This window comes from Biomphalaria glabrata, chromosome 2, assembly GCF_947242115.1.
Source record: "Biomphalaria glabrata chromosome 2, xgBioGlab47.1, whole genome shotgun sequence".
Lineage (NCBI taxonomy): Eukaryota > Metazoa > Mollusca > Gastropoda > Planorbidae > Biomphalaria > Biomphalaria glabrata.
Genome location: NC_074712.1, coordinates 41512224 through 41533798, shown reverse-complemented (window position 1 = coordinate 41533798; position 21575 = coordinate 41512224). Strand labels below are relative to the sequence as shown.

Below are 21575 nucleotides of genomic sequence, written 5' to 3'. Positions count from 1 at the left end.
AATCTTGACGTTTTCCTCTGAGAGCAGAGAATATTTCTCCTGAAAGTGTTCCTGGTAGACACTAACTGAATGCAACAATCTTGACGTTTTCCTCTGAGAGCAGAGAATATTTCTCCTGAAAATGAAAGACAATTTGAACCCATCGAGCATTAGAAAGTCCGAATTCTTGTCTGTGTAATTAAACATTGCCATCTGACCTAAGTAACTCCTTAGCGTTGATCTGCATGGGAGAAAGTTTCATCAGTCACAATTCAACCTAAGAGATTTCGAATAACATGTGAGGCATTTCGCTTGAGACAAGAAATATGATTTCACACCATGAAATAATTTCTGTGATTTTTTCCACCACAGGACATCAGATATAACCACCTGGAAAAACTCTGCTATATTCTACATGGAAAGTTTCGCAGAATTCTTTTGAAGATTCCACGCGAATTATTGTAGTAGTGACAAGTAGGAATCAATTTTCAGATTTCAGATATCTTGTATCCATGTCTTCTGGTAGACAATCAATTCATAAACTTATGGTGGGACTATATGACCAGCAGAGACTAAAATCTTCTTGTCAACACAGATCTGAATCTTGCAATTTTTTAAAAACTTTTTGTTCTCGCTTGTTCTGTCTTCCAAAATCAGTATTGGCATTGTCGGTGCCAAAGTCTAGAACTTTCTGTTCAGTCCATGATTGTGTAAACCATTTGCAAATAATCTCGGCGGTTTCTCATCCAATTAATTCTGTTTCCAGTAGCTAAATAACTTGCAACAGTGTTCATGCATCAAGCCTGGTAACTCGTAGAGACATGCGAATGTATGAAAGATCCAGAAAAATAACGTTCGAAGACATTACCTTTGGAAATACTATTTAAATGACGATATGCTGAGTCTGATTTGGCATCAAGCCTGGATATTTTTGAATAAAGTGTGACCAACGGTTAAAGGAAGCACTGTCTCGAGGATCGACGGGTCAGTTTTTAGGGTAAACTAGAAGCCATCGGAAACTGACCACTTTAACACTTTGCCACCAAGCCCTACTAAAGATAAACGTAACACGAATTTCCGAAGAGAGATAACCCAACACAATAAAAGTAAAGTGCAATTAAATAGTGCTTTCCCTTGTAGACTGAACTCTTTCGACACTTGGTTTACAGACGAGTCAACAAAGTAGAAAGAAGCATTCTATCAACTGACTTGTTTTTCCAGTTCAAAATGGGTGCGCTTAGACTTATTCTTTTGCAGTTCCACTGACATTATTTGCATGGCTAATGTTTTTGCAATAAAAATGACTGATTGCTAACGAAAAATTGCTTAATGGTTGACTGAGCATCTTATTCTTATAGGCTCAATAATCAATTTCAACCAATTATCAGATCTTTTTTCACATTTTTATCCACGGTTTATACTATTAATTTTACGTGACATTACCTTCAGTCTCAAGAAAATAGCTTCATTTGTATACGTTCTATAAGCTTGTCGAATATATTTATGTGTTCCACCCAGGGCGATAAATCAAGTGAGACCGTATATAATGAGCATCAGTAGCCACCGGTTAGTTTTATGGAAATGTGGCTTACTAGGGGAGTGGGGTGGAGCAGAAACTTCAAAGAAAGGTAACTCCTGGATTGAGAAAAGACAAAGCAGAAGTGAATGACCATTGGTGTGAGAATAATCTCCCCTTGTAAAGTAAAATAATGTTTTGACAAGAAATAAACTTTAAAATCATGGAAGCGCTGTTGTTTGTTTGTAACATGTTTGACATGTTTCGGATGTTCCTTCAGAATTGAAGAGAGTTTACTTCCTAGTCCAAACCTCCCGCAGGACGACGGGAGATGGGAGTGGGCAGGGTTTGAACCCTCGACCGTCGATAAATCTGAACGACAGTCCAGCGCGCAAACCGCACGACTAGGCAGCCATCCCGACCTGGCAGCCATCCGCTGTGTTAATCAGAAGTATGATTGCTTATGGGGACATATCTGATACATAGTAAGACTAACAAAAATATGTCGATCCTGAAACTATAGTAGGATGTGAACCCTCGACTCAACCATCACTTTTGATTTTGTTCAAATTTTACACATTGGACAGCCCACCACTGGTACTACAATTTCAAAAAAAAAAAAAAGAATCTGTCTGTAGTTGATGAAAGTATTTCTTCTTCCTATTTCATCATGCTCATTTTCATCCCAAAAATATTATTTCTAGAATTGTCTCAAAGACAAATCTAAATACAGTGACAGTGAAAGTCTCAATCAATGACAACTGAAATAGTTCCCAATTGCTGGTTCAGAATTGAAACTGGACTCCATTAGTTGGTCTATACCTGAATCAATACTGGCCCAGGGTTTATTAGGAATTGAATTCTAAGAGGATAATTGGTGGAGATCACTTCTACTTAATATTTTTTTGTACAAAGCTTCTTTCAACTCACTCTGTCTGTCTGTCTGTCTGTTCCAATTTTTTTACACGTTATTACTACCACACCCATTATCGAATCAAGTTAAAATTTTACACAATTATTTGATGCGCCTTAAAAAAAAAAAGAATCAATCAATTAAAAATTAGCCAATTCGTTAATAAATCATTGATAATTAATTATTTTGTTTGGTATCGAAGGTGGGAAATGAATCCAACAGTATTGAGATATGTAGTTGTAAATGTGGAGTTTTTTCCCCTGTTATTTTTTTGTACTCGTTTTTTTTCCCATTTCCCGTTCACGGGTCAAGTTGAAATTTTAATTCATTATCATAGTCGATGACAATATATGAATCAATTTAAAAATTAACAAACTAGTTAATGAATAAATGGGAATTTTATGTATGGAAAGGGAACTAAATCCTGCAACACTATGATTTTTGCTGTTCTTTCCCTTGGATAAGTTATGGTGTTTTTTTTTTTTTTTTTGTTGTTTTTTTTAAACAATATTTGTATATTTGCTGTTATGTTTGTTCATAATACTGTACGTTTGCATCCAATGATATTGCAGAGATTACTCAAAGCATTTAGAATGTTTTAACCTTATATTGAATACATTGTTTTTGGGTAGCATTTTTTAATAAGCCGCATGGTCTTTCCTTATCACGTTCTACTGCTTGTCACTGACGAGTCTCATTTAACCTGTCTCCTACGAGTCTCATTTAACCTGTCTCCAACGAGTCTCATGTTCTACAACCTGTCCCCAACGAGTCGCATGTTCTACCGTCTGTCTTGACGACTCTCATTTTCTTACCGCCAATCCTCGAAGTGCTCGATTAAGCTGCAATGGTTCATTTTTTTTTTTTGGTCTTATAAAAAATAATCCTTGAGCTTTGTAAACATGTATAATAGATTTACAAATTATATGCACATACATAGATATAGACCGTTTAGAACAAGTTTTAAAAGGCCATTTTTTTTTTTTGCTTTTTATTCATTGTCCACAATAGTTCATTTCCATAGTTGTAATCTCTGAGTAGTGCATGTATACTCTGAGTGTACCGTAGTGCATGTATACTCTGAGTGTACCGTAGTGCATGTATACGCTGAGTCTACCGTAGTGCATGTATACTCTGAGTGTACCGTAGTGCATGTATACTCTGAGTGTACCGTAGTGCATGTATACTCTGAGTGTACCGTAGTGCATGTATACTCTGAGTGTACCGTAGTGCATGTATACTCTGAGTGTACCATAGTGCATGTATACTCTGAGTGTACCATAGTGCATGTATACTCTGAGTGTACCGTAGTGCATGGATACTAATTCTCTGAGGACTCTAACAAGTTGGTGTACTTTTTAGCGGCCCCCGAAAGGGGAAAAGACGCTATTAGTTTTGTGCGAAATGTCTGTCCGTCTTTCCGTCTGTCCGTCCATCCCGTTTAGATCTCGTAAACTAGAAAAGATATTGAAAATCCAACATCACAATATTTTAGACCATTCAAAGTTCTGATGCAACGGCTACTTTTTTTTTCTGAAAGCGAAAAATCTAATTTTTAAAATAAGTTATGGATGCATTTTTTTAAAGAGAAAAAGCTAATTAGTATGCATGATAAGTTAGACCTAATTTAAAACGAATAGTAATCTTGTAAACTTTATTTTCCTTAACAATTTTTATATTGTAACAAAAATATTTCAATTTCTTTTGAGGATTCGAATGAGAGATTGAGCCTTTTCAAAACAATTAGATCAATTATAAGACATCAGTTAGGCCAGGGGAGTCGCGCTGGCTGAACGGTGAAACGCTTGGCTTCCGAACCGGGGGTCCTGGGTTCGAATCCTGGTGAAGACTGCGATTTTCAACTTTCGAATCTTTGGGAGCCTCTGAGTCCACTCAGCTCTAATGGGTACCTGACGTTAGTTGGGGAAAAGTAAAGGCGGTTGGTCGTTGTGCTGGCTACATGAAACCCTCGTTACATCATTTGCCACAAGGTCTAAAAGGGGAACTAGTTAGGCCAGGTTCACATCTAAATTTACTTTCACTTTCACCTATTCTTTGATCCGCGGGACCGTTGGGGCACTACACGAGATCTGTTAACCTTCTTTCTCCATTCTTATCTCTCATTTGTCTTTGAAATAATTTCATTTGGTTGTTCTTTCTGAAAATATTGCAACCTGCCTGGGTGGACCACTTCGGGGGCCGATTTTGAGTTTGTGTTTCCACACAAACTGTCTTTTGTAACCTTGTTTTTTTCTGTTTATATTTTTGAAGAGGCGAAAGAGACACAAAAAATGGAATCAAAGAGATATTTAAATAGATAGATAGGGTTTCAAAAAAAAAAATTTGACAGTTGAAGTTTTGGTTCCCGAGGGATAACATTTTTTACTCGGCCCTTGATTTAATTTGTTTATCTACGCCACTAGAGTCTTGAAACGAGACAACGATATTGAAAATGTCATCACAGCTTCAGGGGAAACTGAGAATATATATAGGCCGGTAAGAGTGCTGCAGTCGCAGGGTAGATAACTGAGATAATATGATTGACGATATTAACTGGTCTGAGAACTACTTCCCCTGAAAGTTTGTGACATTTATTTCTATTTAAATTCAAGACAGACAGTTTTAAAGCAAATTTTAAGATATGAATAGATTAGTTTTTGAAGAAGAGATTTTAAATATAAGGTTCAAATTCGAAAGATGCACTAACACTTTGCAAATTATTAAGGTATAAAAGTAAAGTATACCCTAATTTACAAAAGTATATGTAGATTTAAACATTGGCACTACTATTAGAGAGATGCATATATCAGAGCGGTTAAAAGTGAAATTAAATTAAGCTTTCATAATAGGGTTTGTTGGACTAGTCCGTTTCGTTTCTTTGATTAAAAAGTATTGGGCCGGAAGTCGCTTTTTTTTTTTTATTTATTTTATGAGTATTTTACCCAAGATCTGTGTTGTTTTTTTAGGACTAGCTTATTTCATGTACCCGGCATTTTCCGATACACAATTTAATACACAAAGTAATTGTTGAAAAAATTTTTAGTAATTTTAAACTTTAAATGATTACTTAAAAAGGTGTTACTCTAATCAATTTCAATATTATTTTGTTATGAATGTCACTGTTTATTTTGTGTCTGTTCTAGTTTCTTAAATTTTTCTTTAGTAAAGGGGTCGTTTTTCTCCTAATGGGTATACCTGATTTCTCCAAGCAGCCTTAGTAAAATATTAGTCCTAAATAATGCTATGTTTATAAACGAAAAATCGCATGGCTGCATTATGATGAATGTACGTGTTAGTTCAATATATTTTATATTACTAGGTAACTATAAATAACCGCATAAATAGATGTAAGTTTAATTTTTTTTTTTCTGTTAGATAAAGTCATATGGCAAATTTTTGTTTATATCCTAATTCTAAAAAGGAATAATAATAGAATTATACAGTAAAAATAATCACTAAGTTTTTCTTTTAATAGTTTTGAAAGTCTAACTGAGTTTGTGTTTTTGCAGATGTACACAAGCTACACTATGAGTCAGTCTATCTCTTCTAACTATTTAGAAATGGGTGTAAAAATGTAGGCTTCGCTATTTTTACATAGATATATTAAACATAAATGAATAACAGCACTAGGGACCAAGTTTTTAAGAGAGAAAGTAGTGAATTAAAATGCTACGAAAATAAGGGCATGCGCCGACCGAGGCTCGAACCTGTGACACTGGATTCGACACCACCGCCTAGCGATAACGCGAAACTAGCCTCTAGACCATCGGAATGTCCAAAAAAACATTCTTCTGATCCAGAGTCATTTCGCCCGTATGCAAATTACCACCCCAGTGGTCAAAGGTCACAAGCTAGCCTCTCCCCCTTTGTGAGAGATAAACAATTAGATAAAGCCATCGTTTGTCTAATACATGCCTAACGGCTGTCTGTGTCGGCTCTATCGAAGTTGTTAGTGAACGGATGCTGCGGGGGTGGGGGAGGGGCTAGCTGGAGCTTGTGACCTTTGACTTTTTTTTTTTTGGACATTCCGATGTTCTAGAGGCTAGTTTCGCTTGGTGCGTTATCGCTAGGCGGTGGTGTCGAATCCAGTGTCACAGGTTCGAGCCTCGGTCGGCGCATGCCCTTATTTTCGTAGCATTTTAATTCACTACTTTCTCTCTTAAAAACTTGGTCCCTGGTGCTGTTATTCATTTATGTTTAATATATGTATGTATCATTTGTTTCAGCACCTAGCTTCAACTCTATGTTTACATTTTCGATATTTTTAGCCTGAATTTAAGAAGTTACAATCTTCAAACAACTAATATATTGCCTCTTCCATAATACTTTGTACTTAAAAAATAAATTTATCCAATGCTCGAAATCCTGCTTGTATACTTAGGCCCTATTGAAATCGATCCGGTATCAATGTATTAAGTAGCAATAACCCCGCAAAAAAATTAAATGAAAGAAGATTGAGATATATATATATTTTTGTGACGGTACTTTCAGCCGACATGCTGTATTATTAAAAACACCTCTATGTGAACTTCTCAATCATCTAGAGTCTTAGACAGTCATTATTCTAGACTAGATTTAGTAGGCCCATTATTATAAAAAAAAATAATAATCAGTCATTATAGACATCATTCGCAATTTTATTTTTAGGTCTAGGCATTAAAAAGTAAATCTATTAATAAACTATAATAGATCTAAGTCTAAGTACCAACTTATTAAATAAGTCATTATAAGTAGAAGTATTATAATGAATATTGTATAGATCTAGATTGACAAGATTATAGATAGATCTATGGATAGATCTCTAGTTTAGTAGATTAAGTATAGAGTATAGTAAACGTATTACAGTATTATTAGATCTATGTCTTATGTCTATATCTAATAATCTAATAATTAAAAAAAAATTAGTCTTTATTAATATCTAGACTTTTTTCTAATAAAAACTGACTATAGGCATAGCATAGGCTAGACTCGGCAATCTAGTCTCAAGATAGAATCTATACTATTACTAGATCTATTCGATTTATAGGCCTATATATATATATCTAGACTACAATTAGATTATAGATCTAAATATACTAATGGAGAGATGATATGAGGTGTTAGCTAATAGCGTTGCACAAGAAACAAACCTAGGTTTTTCTAAACTCTATCCTAGACAATAAACTTAATTTTACTGCAAATACTGATTATATCAGCAAAAAAAGGGCAGCAAAGATTACGACTACTAAGAAAACTGTCCTCGTTTAATGTTAGCGAAAAGGCCTTGGCTATGTTTTATCACGCTCACATCTGCAATATTTTCAGTTTCAATATCACTGCCTGGTATGGCAATCTGAGCATTAAAAATAGGAATAAACTTAATAGAATCCTCATTGCTGCTGGCAAAATCATTGGCAAAAAACAAACCCCATTTGGGCAGTTGTTTGAGACAAACATCTATAAAAAAAAGCTAACAAGATCCTCGAAATAAAGAATCACCCTTTGTGTCAGGATTTCGTGGTGATTTTACCTTCACAAAAGAGATACAAGACACCGATAGCAAAGACAAACAGACACAAACACTCTTTTGTTCCCCTGGCAATCAAATCATTAAATAAGAACAATCTGGTATAAACTTTGTCACATGTAAATTATGAGTAAGTCTGGTGTGAATGTACACTTTGGTTTCTAATAGTTATAATGTTTTTTGTTTGGTGTAATGCACAAATTGTAAGACAAATTTCCTTACGGATAATAAAGATTATTATTATTATTATTATTAATACTTGGTATGTAATAGTAAAACAGCACCTACCTAAATAAATCCTAACTAGCAATCAAAAACCTATATTTATTGTAGTATATATAGGTCTGTAGTTGTATGTTATATAGCCTTCGTAACTTCTTCTATAGAGAAATTACTTTTGTAATTTTTTGTACTGAAAATTGGGCTATTCGCGTCTGACATATATAATTTTATGCTCAGCAACAAACCCTATTATTCCATCAATAATAAATGTAACATATCCATTATCTCACACAGTCGATGTACAAAATCACATGTGTGGACCAGTTGAATGGATCAAGCTTTTTTAGTGGAAGGCTGACACATTTGTATTACATAGGTGTTATAGTATAGTTAGCTATAGTTAATAGTAAATAGTTACAAAGTTTTAGGCGACGACCTTATTCTCTACACAACGCATATCTCCCCATATCTAGTAATATCTCTATATAAAACACAAGTTACTAATACGACTAATTGATAAATACCTGGTCCATTGTTTAATTGATTCATGAATAATTGTACAAAGTTTCAATTTGATCCGAGAAGGGGAAGTGTGAGAAATAAAGGTGTACAGAGTGAGTTGATAGAAGCTTTGTACAAAATGTGTACGAGACAGAGTGAGTTGATATAAGCTTTGTACAAAATGTGTACGAGACAGAGTGAGTTGATATAAGCTTTGTACAAAATGTGTACGAGACAGAGTGAGTTGATATAAGCTTTGTACAAAATGTGTACGAGACAGAGTGAGTTGATATAAGCTTTGTACAAAATGTGTACGAGACAGAGTGAGTTGATATAAGCTTTGTACAAAATGTGTACGAGACAGAGTGAGTTGATATAAGCTTTGTACAAAATGTGTACGAGACAGAGTGAGTTGATATAAGCTTTGTACAAAATGTGGACGTTGTTTAAAAGTACAAATAATATTATTAGTTTAGTCTAAAAAAGTTGTTCTTTTTCCCTACGGAGGACTCCAGAAAGTATAACGTCCATACCTCCAATTGTTTTAGCTTTTTCCCCCTTAAGTATTTGACTATTGACTCAGTCCCTATATGTGTTTCTGTTGACTGTATCCGAGATGTCTATATGTTAAATTGATCTCCGATTGGACTTTCTTCCACAGACAGACGGCCATCATGGACCAGTACACCGAGTCTCCGATCATTCCCATCGTTTTCATGTTTGCTCACTGGTTGTGCTATTTCAACAGTGCTATGAACCCCCTCATCTACAACTTCATGAGTGGTGAGTGGCTACAGTGTGTGTGTGTGTGTTGTGAGTGTCCCATGGTAGCAATGTGAAGGCTACAATGTGTGTGTGTTTTGTTACATGGTAGCGTTGTTTGTGTGTGCGTGTTTGTTGTGAGTTTGTGAGTGTCATATTGTAGTATTGTGAAGGCTACACTGTGTGTTTCTGAGTGTCACAGGGTAGCGATGTGAGTTGCTGCAGTGTGATTGTTTGTTGTTTGCACGGTTGCAATGCGGGTGGCTACATTGTATGTTCGTCTGTATCACATGGTAGCGATGTGGGTGACTACTGTATGCTTGTGAGTATGGTAGCAATGAGAATGGATACAGTGTGTGTTCTGAGTGTTGTAAATGTGACACCACATTGTAAGGATTTCTAGTTGTATTTAATTATATTCACTATAAAGACATTTAATGGTCTATTGTAATTATTGTTTAATTTTACTGTACCACATCAAAATCAATAAAAGTCTCCTCAAGGGACTGTTTTTATGTCAGACATCTACACCGCTAATGTGATATAAAGAAGGAATATATGGGGAAGTGTCCTTGGTAAGCTCGACCTTTGGCCTTGCTTCTGACCCAAGGGTCATGGGATAAGAGTTATCAGTAATAGGTGTAAACATTTTAAAAATTTACTTGGATCTTTCCCAGACAGACGTTTGTTCGGACAGGCAGATGGAGTCAAACCTCCATAGGCCAAGAGTTCCAAGAGTCTTAGACTCAATTCTCAGCACAATTACAAACAGCAGTCAATAACTTTGTGATAGATGCCAATTATCTTAAATCTCTACATCAAAAGAATGCGAAATACATTGTGCTGCCAGGTTGAAAAGTTTTTCGTATATTTTAAAATGTAATAATAAACTTAGGAATAATGTAGTTTGTAGTCTTCATTAACAATACAATTCTTATCCTCATGATGAACTTATAATAATACAAGATTACTTTTCGCTTTCAGTGAAGTTTAAAAAAGAGTTCCGGAACGTGTTTTCTTGCCACAAGAGACAAAACACGCCCTTACACCAAGAGAGCACCTGGTTTCACAGCACCCGGATGGTGCGCCAACCCACCAACAACAGCAACCACAGCTCCTGCCGCATGCTGCGGGTTCACGAAGTGACCTACCCTGCATTGTGTGAGCTCAGTTCACATCACAGTACTGACGGCGAGATCAAGTTAAACGGTGGTCAGTCTGTATGAAAGATTTCCGTCCACTGGACATAGGTGACATGATCGCCACATTGGGAGATTTACGTCCAGTGAACATAGTGGACAGAATCCCACCTTCCTGTTCTATTGTCCCGTATAGTGGACAGAATCCCACCTTCCTGTTCTATTGTCCCGTTCTTCTGAACGTACGCCGTGTTGATAGCCACAGACAATAATTTTGTCTCGGAAATTATGCTGCCACTTGTGTTGAACTGCACGCGCTCAGTTCAGAAAGTAATTTGAAGACATTCTACATTTAGTGCCAACTGCAAGCATTGAATTCAACGTTGAATCGCTAACCTAATTCTACTGGAAATATTTGAATGTACAGTGCAAAAATACTGTTTAATTTGCTATTTACAAATGACATTACATTATACATTACATCCTCTTCTTCTTAGATCTAAGTGTTTTCATATGAAACATTATATCTGCTATGAGCTGCCTTTTGGTTTGTAAATAAGGTAGTTCTACTTCGGCGTACTCACAAAGAGAGTTACTTTAATAAAGTTACTTGAATAAGGTTACTTGAATAAGGTTACTTGAATAAAGTTACTTGATTAAAGTTACTTGAATAGAGTTACTTGAATAAAGTTACTTGAATAAAGTTTACCTGAATAAAGTTACTTAAATAAAGTTACTTGAATAAAGTTACTTGAAAAAGTTACTTGAATAAGGTTACTTGAATAAAGTTACTTCTCTGAGTACACGTTGAAACATATATACAGATATGTGGAGATATCCTCAACCATTGTCAATTATGAACACGACTCGATAAAGACTCTTCAGGTGTTACTGTTTCATGAAATTATTGTCTGGTCAGAGTATTTGATAACACAAATAATTCTATATTATGATTATTATTCTTGATAACTTTTGTTTTAAAATGTTGGATGAGTTTTGATTATTCTACGTCTATTGTCAACGTTTTAGAAGTCTTCTTCAACTTTTTAACACTGGAGCTTGCATAAGAGATAGAACAGGACAAGTGGTGACTGCACTTTTTTGTTCTTGTTTTTAATGACTTATCAAATTTAAAATAAACTTTGATCTTTTTACGAAAGTTATTAAAACACATTTGAGATACAATACAGTATGTTTCTGTAGGAATGTATACGTGACTGTTGATCCTTCACTTACATCACCACATGGTGGTAGACGTTCTGTGCCGGAGCATATATCTTGTGAGGCCTCTGTGCTAATTAATGTGTAGTATTCATATTTCTTTCGCACTGCCATGAAGCATCAAAGAATTTTCAGTGAGTCTTGCGGAGCTCGTGGTGCACTATAACCTTTACGCTGTGTGTGTGTGAGAGAGAGATGAGAACTCAACATTTGTGTCTGCATTCATCTCTACATTTTCATTCAGACAAGTCGTTTAGATCTCCACGTGACTCATTGGAGATTCTCATTCATGGAGGAAACCCCACAAGCTTTTTTTTTGAACAGACTATGGAAGAAGTGATAAGCGAAGTATTTTATTAAATCATATAATAAATTGTGTGGTCTTTTCAGCATCAAAAGAATCAAATTTCTAAGGTTCTTTTTTTGCTTGTAGCATGAATTTACATTTATTTTTAGTTGGCAACGGTCTTTTACTATGTGATTGGTATTCTTGTGTTTTTCTTTCTTCACTATATGTACATAATGTGTTTTGCTTGTTTTTAATTAATAACGAAGAATTGGGAGAGCAAATGGTTTGAAAATAGGAGTATAATTTTTGTTAATTTTTCTACCCTTTATTTGCTATTCATTTTAAACTGTTTTAGTTTATTCAAATTTAAATGACCAAATTTAAAACGATGTAGACTTTTTTTCTTGTTTTTCCCATGAGGTGGGCTCAAATGTGAAATTACCATTTCAAATTTTTGTTTATTAAATTATGACAAACATAAATCCTAAAATAAACTGATATTAACAACTAAGTAGATTTTGTCTTTATGTCACAATATTGCTGTCTGTCATATTTGAACTCCTTTGATATATATTATTTTGTATTTTCTTTCCAATCCCGTTATCTGATTTCCTACCATTTACATAAGTCCTAGGCTCTGTAAAAAAATATATGTCTATAAAATATACAGTAAAAAAAAAAACTCGGTTGTATAATAACATAGGTTTCTCTTTTTAAGGCCTGAATTTTTTATTTCACCAGTTGGCTTACTTAGATTGTGACAGCCAGCTATTTGACCTACATAGTTTGTGAGCACCAACCAGTTGACCTATTTAGTTTATGACAGTCCGCCAGTTGACCAACTTAGCATGTGTCATGTGACAAAGAAATGTTAAGCATTAAAAAAGTGTTGTTTTCACTGAAAGGCTGAAACAAAAAACCAATGGAGAAATGTATGCACACAAGTTTTAATATTTGAGAATCATTTAAACTAGGAAATCCTTTCCCAACATAATATGATTGAATATACTAGTAAAGTCATTACTACTCCCAGCGGCATGTGTTTTACTCAAAAATAACCTTTGACACCCAGTCCAACTCCCGGCCTTCACATGTGACATAGATTGCCTTAGATTTAGGGTCCTAAGGAACTGTAATCACTGACAAGAGAAGGGGTGAAGCGAAGCAACTCACTCCTAAAGTAGTAAGCTTAGGGCAGGGGAATCTCGTAAGCCTCGGCTGACTACTCAACTAGGAGAAAGAAAACTTAATTCAAACCTCTGCTGCATTGCGGCTATACCCAAACATGGGACAGGCTTTAGAGTTAACCCGCTATCAGACCCTGGTGACCCTTACTCACACAGCAGACAGTACTAACCCGCTATCAGACCCTGGTGACCCTTACTCACACAGCAGACAGTACTAACACCTGGCGGAACCTGCAACATCGTTGATCCGTTCCTTTAAGTCCTTTGTGCGGAGGAGAAGAGGGAATTGCTGTGTGGGCGACATCGCTCTGACCAGAGGAGAAGGGGGAATTGCTGTGTGGGCGACATCGCTCTGACCAGAGGAGAAGAGGGAATTGCTGTGTGGGCGACATCGCTCTGACCAGAGGAGAAGAGGGAATTGCTGTGTGGGCGACATCGCTCTGACCAGAGGAGAAGAGGGAATTGCTGTGTGGGCGACATCGCTCTGACCAGAGGAGAAGGGGGAATGGCTGTTTCGGCGACATCGCTCTGACCAGAGGAGAAGGGGGAATTGCTGTGTGGGCGACATCGCTCTGACCAGAGGAGAAGAGGGAACTGCTGTGTGGGCGACATCGCTCTGACCAGAGGAGAAGGGGGAACTGCTGTGTGGGCGACATCGCTGTGACCAGAGCAGAAGTGGGGAACTGCTGTGTGGGCGACATCGCTCTGACCATACCTAATGTCAAAGCTCTCATCTCATTTCCATGAGACGATCCCTAGCTGCTTGAATGAGGCTTTAAGGTAAGGCACAGACGCGTTAAGCTCTCAATAAGTCAATAAGTTCATGGTGTACAATTTCTTTGTTCAAGTCTTGATGTGAAGTAAAAACACGTACGTCTCACACCAGCACGATTCATGCACACACACACACAGAACAACATATTGTGTTTACTTGTGAAACATCTTCTCAATACCTTAAAGAAAAACAATTCAAGTACAATATAATTAAATACAAATAATATGCACAATAGGTACAATGTTTACAATGCTCTTCAGTCTGTGTTGGCGTGTTGACTATGTTCAGCTGAGTCTCGTTTAGTCCCTACGTCTTCCCTCAACACTTTGGTATGTAGACCATAAAGAGTACCAGGCCAGAGAGACTATAGAATGCACCACTGGTGTAGAAAGTCAAGGCGTAACCCCCCGTGGTGTCTGCAATCCACCCTGGTTGATTGGAAAAAGAAAAGAAACAATGGTTTAATCTACAAGCATGTCTGGTTTAATCTACAAGCCTGTCTGGTTTAATCTACAAGCCTGTCTGGTTTAATCTACAAGCCTGTCTGGTTTAATCTACAAGCCTGTCTGGTTTAATCTACAAGCCTGTCTGGTTTAATCTACAAGCCTGTCCTTTACATGCAATGTAGTGTCTTTGTTCTCCCAGATAGCACTGACCTACAAATAAGAGTAAACAAAATTTGTTTCTCACATTTAAAATCTTAACAATTTTTTCGGGTTCTCTAATGAGATAAAGCGTTACAGAACGAATAAATTATTGATAATGTGATGATGGTTCCTTCGTCATTGTGTTCTATTAGAAGGACCTTGAACTTCTGTCACTTGGTGAAATATTCGTTAAATAAAATATATGGAACATAAAGTATGAGGGACATGCATGATCTGGCACTGAGACCGACATTATAAGATGTGTAAATAGAGAGTTAACCCGCGTAGAGAAAGGGGAAGTTAGTTGGTGTGTGGGTGCCATTTTCTGACCAAACTGCGATACAGGTTACCGACAAAATCCCACTGACAAAATAGCGCCGACAAAATATCATCGCGCCATGTTGGTGCCATTTTGTCAGCGCTACTTTGTCGTTCACATTTTTGTTTTCTGTTAACCGCGAGACGGGACCAGGAGACCGAGGAATAGTTAGAGAGTCAATATAAACACTTACTTTGAAACATATCATTATAAACACTTACTTTGAAACATATCATTATAAACACTTACTTTGAAACATATCAAATATAAACACTTACTTTGAAACATATCAATATAAACACTTACTTTGAAACATATCAAATATAAACACTTCTACACTCACCCGACACAATGGGTCCTACGAAGTTTCCCACTCCTTGTGTCAACATGAGCAATCCGTAAGCCCTTGACAGTTTGCCCAGGCCAAGATACTGGACCAGAATCACTGTAGTTAGTGGATAACTGACGGCAATAAAAAATCCAAAGAAGACATAGCAAATGACCATAATGGTATAGCTACTACTCAGCGGTACACAGCTAATAAACACGCCTGAAAGTGTGGAGGAGACGGCGTAAACCAGAAGGAGGTTCACTTTCATGTCTCCAATAAAGCCAAAGACGATCTGCCCCATAAAGTTGGCAGCGCCCACGAAAGAGATTATCAAAGCGCCCTTATCAGGGCCAACGCCTACGTACGTCGCATGGTCAGTGGCGTACATGTAAGGGACGTCACTCCAAAAATAGTAGAAAAAGTTCGACATTAAAAATACCACAAAAAAACGTTCTCGGAAAAGGCTACAATCTACCAAACTATTGAAGAATCGACGAACTTTTTGACTAAACCACTTTAAAGACGAAACATCGTGTTGTCTCTCATAGATGTCATTTACATACAGTTGGGGACAGCTGGTTCCGACATTGCAACTGAGGTTGAGTCGTCGGAAGAAAATGTCTGTACGATACAATGGAAGATTTAGCGTAAGGGAATTTTTCTGACTGCTTGCTTGCTGTTTTGTATCATGCACATTAGTCTCCGAGTAACTTTTCAAAAGTTGGTAGTTTCTGCGGGGCTTGGCATGGGCGGAATCAATAACGCTCGGGTTGAGACTTGGTCGCCTTAAAGATGGTCTTTTATGTTGCGACTGCCGACGCTGTGAAGTACTTAAAGAATGCATTAGAGTGTGCCCTTGGGCTATGTAGACGCTGCCTCTTCGTATTGAAGTCAAACTTGGAGCAAAATAAGTTTCTGAAGAACTAGTTTTTGGGTTAAAAATGATCTCCGATTCTAAACCAACAAGTAACATTCTTGGGCTGAACACGCTCAGATGTTTATAGTGTACTGCATCAACTGAAGTTCCTTCTTGATTTTCTTTATCTTTCAGATTAATGATCTGAAACATTACGTTAGACATGTATCTCTTCAGAGTTAGATCAGGGTTCTTTCCTTTATGGAGAGCTTTCATTAAAGCTACTGAGTGGTGTCTCTTTAAAAGTGTTGGCGCGAACTCTGGCAAACCAACTAATGACATAGTGTCGTTCTCTTCGTCACCATTCCCAAAAATGTTTTCAGGCATTTCAAGATCTCTTCTGTCATATGGGATCTTGTCAAATGTGCTTAGCATCCGAGCTCGACGTTCTAGTTTTGTGAAATGCAAAGGTCGAAACAACATCCCACAAACCACCAGATTCAAAGAAACTCCTGATAAAACCAAGAAAAATCCTGCCAAACTGTATGTATTAATCAAGTAGTCCATGAATGGAGCAAAGGTCACAGTGCCTAAGCCTGTTCCACAGACTGCGATGCCTGTGGCTAGTGATCGCTTCTTTTCGAAATAGAAAGAAACGATCACGATGCTAGCGTTGAAGCAAAAGGAAAATCCAATTCCGACAATGACACCAAACGTGACGAAGAGAACATCAAGGGAAGGTGCAATCATACTGAGAAGCATCCCCAGCGAAGACGTCAACCCGCCAACAATTGTCATCGTTCTCGCTCCAAACCGTGAAGTCAACATGCTGGAGACTGGGCCTACAACCATGGAAACTCCAAAAAAGACACTGCCCACAAAAGATGTCTTGCTTCTGTTTTCATTGTAGTGGTTGAGCAGCTCGTAATACAGGACACCAAAGCTGTAGGAGATACCATCACAAATGACGCTAACGCCAAATGCTCCCAGCACCACAAACCATCCCCAGCCACCATCAAGAGCTTTGGGTAGAACGATGTCTTTGAAATCGCCCGAATCGTCTTCGTTGTCTTTTTTTGTGTCTTTGTTGTCTCTGGTCAGCCAGTCATAGCATTTGTCAGGGTCAATCTTGTAATGGATTTTTTCTGAAGATGTAGAAGGTTTAGTTGTATTCCAAATAGGGCCAAACACACTGGCCATAGTTTTCATAGTCTCACTTCAGTCTGCACTGACCATCACATTTTCTGACTTCTGAGCACCTAAAAAAAATCAACATCTTTTTAAAATATATTTTTCGCATTTTTCGTAACTTGAATAATGAATGTTAATTATAATAATATTCAAGTTAAGTTGTTCACTAATAGATTATATTTTGATAATTTAGAAGTATGCCCACTAAAAAAAATGGTCGGAAATTGATCTAGATATTGATTTTTATATAAATATTTTAGGTTACTTAACCTGCATAGGTGATTTCCTTAACTTTAATAAGTAAGCATCTAATGTAATATAACAAATAAAAACAACAGCTATTATATAATCTCAATATTAAAAGAAGTGGATGTGACATTTTTTTGTGATTAAGAAGAGATAGATAGATAGATTAAATAGATAAATAGATTTTTTTAAAATTATTCCAGATATTAAATAGATAGATAGCTTTTTTTAAAATTATTCCTTTTCCCTAATCACATTTTTTCACCATCAGTGTATGTATAGAAATGATATCGACTTCTTTCGGCGCTTTAAGGACGCTGAGAGTCGATAAGGTATTGAATCTCACCCTATAGCACGAGAAATGGATATTTAACTAATACGGAAGATGTGTTAGTCTAGTATTACACTATTCAGTCTCTGAATAGCCTAGTATTACACTATACAGTCTCTGAATAGCCTAGCATTACACTATACAGTCTCTGAATAGCCTAGTATTACACTATACAATCTCTGAATAGTCTAGTATTACACTATTCAGTCTCTGAATAGCCTAGTATTACACTATACAGTCTCTGAATAGTCTAGTATTACACTATACAGTCTCTGAATAGCCTAGTATTACACTATACAATCTCTGAATAGCCGAGTATTACACTATACAGTCTCTGAATAGCCTAGTATTACACTATCCAGTCTCTGAATAGCCTAGTATTACACTATACAGTCTCTGAATAGCCTAGTATTACACTATTCAGTCTCTGAATAGCCTAGCATTACACTATTCAGTCTCTGAATAGCCTAGCATTACACTATTCAGTCTCTGAATAGCCTAGCATTACACTATTCAGTCTCTGAATAGCCTAGTATTACACTATACAGTCTCTGAATAGCCTAGTATTACACTATACAGTCTCTGAATAGCCTAGTATTACACTATTCAGTCTCTGAATAGCCTAGCATTACACTATACAGTCTGTAAGATCTATTGTAAATGGACTGTTAATGCCAGGTCATGTTACGAGGTTTACACAGTGGGCCCCTTGTAGATGAACAAAGTGAATCTTTTAGTGTATTACAGACTTTACTGCTATTCGAATCGGCACTTTCGACGTCGGCCCATCGACCCATTCGGGTGCCATCCTAACGGGCATTGGTCCAAATGCCCCTGTAGGTTGAAGTTGTAGCAAGTCTTCTCCTATAGCCTATCCCAGGATCACACATAACCAGGGCCGGATTTAAGTGTGTGGAGGCCCCGGGATAAGATTTTCTGGAGGCCCCAACAATTTTTCGAAAACTTTAATAAAGATTTATTTACGAAAGGGAAGTACTTAAATCTAAAAGCTTGCTCTATTTTAGAATAAGAAATATAGAGCTCTTGTAAATTTAATCTCACTTTCCATGAAAAAAAATCAATAATCATATTTTAGTTTTAAAAAGTGTAAAGTTTGTAACCCACTTGGTAGACTCACTGTCGTCAATCTTTAGCTGTATTTATTTATTCCAAGAATGTTTTAAGGCAAGTGTACACTTCTTCATCACATTTTGGCCACACGTAAAAATGCGAAAAAATAAATGTTAGGAAAAAAAAAGTTTCTGACCCGTCGAAATTTGGATATGTTTGTTCTCTTCTGTTGATGGCCCTTTCTTGTGGAGATCCCTGGGCTGTAACTGCTGTAACTCCCTTAAATCCGGCCCTGCACATAACACTCGATGAAGAGACCATTATAGATCTAGATCTAGAAGTAGACTAGTACTCTCATGGGTTCCTGCATATGTCGTGTATCTAGATCTAGAAGTAGACTAGTACTCACATAGGTTCCTGCATAAGTCGTGTATCTAGATTTAGAAGTAGACTAGTACTCACATGGGTTCCTGCATAAGTCGTGTATCTAGATCTAGAAGTAGACTAGTACTCACATGGGTTCCTGCATATGTTGTATATCTAGATCTAGAAGTAGACTAGTACTCACATGGATTCCTGCATAAGTCGTGTATCTAGATCTAGAAGTAGACTAGTACTCACATGGGTTCCTGCATATGTTGTATATCTAGATCTAGAAGTAGACTAGTACTCACATGGATTCCTGCATAAGTCGTGTATCTAGATCTAGAAGTAGACTAGTACTCACATGGGTTCCTGCATATGTTGTATATCTAGATCTAGAAGTAGACTAGTACTCACATGGATTCCTGCATAAGTCGTGTATCTAGATCTAGAAGTAGACTAGTACTCACATGGGTTCCTGCATATGTTGTATATCTAGATCTAGAAGTAGACTAGTACTCACATGGATTCCTGCATAAGTCGTGTATCTAGATCTAGAAGTAGACTAGTACTCACATGGGTTCCTGCATATGTTGTATATCTAGATCTAGAAGTAGACTAGTACTCACATGGGTTCCTGCATAAGTCGTGTATCTAGATCTAGAAGTAGACTAGTACTCACATGGGTTCCTGCATATGTTGTATATCTAGATCTAGAAGTAGACTAGTACTCGCATGGGTTCCTGCATAAGTCGTGTATCTAGATCTAGAAGTAGACTAGTACTCGCATGGGTTCCTGCATAAGTCGTGTATCTAGATCTAGAAGTAGACTAGTACTCACATGGGTTCCTGCATATGTTGTATATCTAGATCTAGAAGTAGACTAGTAGACCTACTCTTATGAGTTCCTGAATAAGTCGTGTATCTAGATCTAGAAGTAGACTAGTAGACCTACTCTTATGAGTTCCTGAATAAGTCGTGTATCTAGATCTAGAAGTAGACTAGTAGACCTACTCGTATGAGTTCCTGAATAAGTCGTGTATCTAGATCTAGAAGTAGACTAGTAGACCTACTCTTATGAGTTCCTGAATAAGTCGTGTATCTAGATCTAGAAGTAGACTAGTAGACCTACTCGTATGAGTTCCTGAATATGTCGTATATCTAGCTGGAACATTAAATCTTCGTCTATCAAGACATTCTGCAGAAGCCGATGATTGATTTAAACTTATCAATAAAATCCTTTCGAATTTAAATCTGCCATTTATCTAGTAGGCTACAGACGTTCCTTTAAAAAAGAAGATAATTACGTCCAAACATCAAACTCTTCTAAAGCATTGTTTCTCTCGGTTGATTAAGGCAACCCTTTCCATGCTACAATGTTTGTTTTTTCTTGTTTTGTTTTGTTGTTTCTTGTTTTGTTTTGTTGTTTCTTGTTTTGTTTTGTTGTTTCTTGTTTTGTTTTGTTTGACATGTTTCGGATGTTTCTTCAGAAATGAAGTTTCTTACGTCCAACCCAAATATTCAACAGGGCGGAGGGGAGATAGCGGCGGATAGGGTTCAAACTTCAAACCCAAGATCATTGACACGACAGTCCAGAGCGCATACCACACGACCAGCTCGATGTGTCTTAATTGCACTAGATGTGGGCAAAAAGAAGCACTTGTAAGAGTTGTCCTGTTTTATGGAAGAAAACTATGCCTTTATCTTTGTGTCTTTCTGAGTATTTTATTATGTTTTTTTTTCTATTTCTAATAATGGTAATATGGTTCATTGTTGGATGTAATATTGCTACTTTACTTTTTAGTCGTCTGTCCTTAAATGTTTCTAAATTTAGTAAAATTGGTGATTTACCAAATGTGTTACTCTAGCCAAATATTCATGGGTTATAAATCTCATGTCTCTAGTTTGCGTCTGTTCTAGATCTAGATAGTGTGTTGTGTATGTTTTCTTGAGTGAAACCTGGGTCCCAAACAATTTTTACAAAGGAAGCATTTTCAAATAGATCTAGGTAAACTGAATTGACAATAGTCGCTAATGGACAGTTAAATCTATCATGAGGTCCAGCAGAAATCACAGATTGATTGTTTGGTTGTTATCTTATATGAGACTGAGTAAGTGGCAGATGGAGAGTCATCTAGATCTAAAAAACTATGCTTTAAGTATATCTACATGTACCTACATTTTTGTTTTTCACGGCCTTCACTTGATAT

General features: G+C 36.8%; 2 protein-coding genes across 6 annotated transcripts in view; one reads left to right on the top strand and one right to left on the bottom strand.

The window, feature by feature from the left end:
* LOC106054497 (orexin receptor type 2-like) overlaps positions 1-12559 on the top strand; it is a 254435-nt gene extending 241876 nt beyond the window's left edge. For 3 of the 4 annotated variants that reach the window (XM_056020623.1, XM_056020622.1, XM_056020621.1), the window contains exons 7-8: positions 9299-9420; positions 10384-12559. In XM_056020623.1, the coding sequence (XP_055876598.1) occupies positions 9299-9420; positions 10384-10625 (364 nt within the window). In that variant the 3' untranslated portion in view covers positions 10626-12559. The remainder of the gene's footprint in view (positions 1-9298; positions 9421-10383) is intronic. The other variant, XR_008776610.1, reaches the window with a different exon arrangement.
* Positions 12560-12976: 417 nt separating this feature from the next.
* Positions 12977-21575, bottom strand: part of LOC106054287 (monocarboxylate transporter 9-like) — an 8606-nt gene continuing 7 nt past the window's right edge. The window contains exons 1-3 of one of the 2 annotated variants that reach the window (XM_013210088.2): positions 21545-21575; positions 15320-17422; positions 12977-14438 (exon numbers count right to left, since the gene is read on the bottom strand). The exon at positions 21545-21575 is cut by the window's right edge and continues 7 nt beyond it. In XM_013210088.2, the coding sequence (XP_013065542.2) occupies positions 14329-14438; positions 15320-17372 (2163 nt within the window). In that variant the 5' untranslated portion in view covers positions 17373-17422; positions 21545-21575 and the 3' untranslated portion in view covers positions 12977-14328. Of the gene's footprint in view, positions 14439-15319; positions 17423-19198; positions 19468-21544 lie in introns of those variants that run through there. The other variant, XM_056020601.1, reaches the window with a different exon arrangement.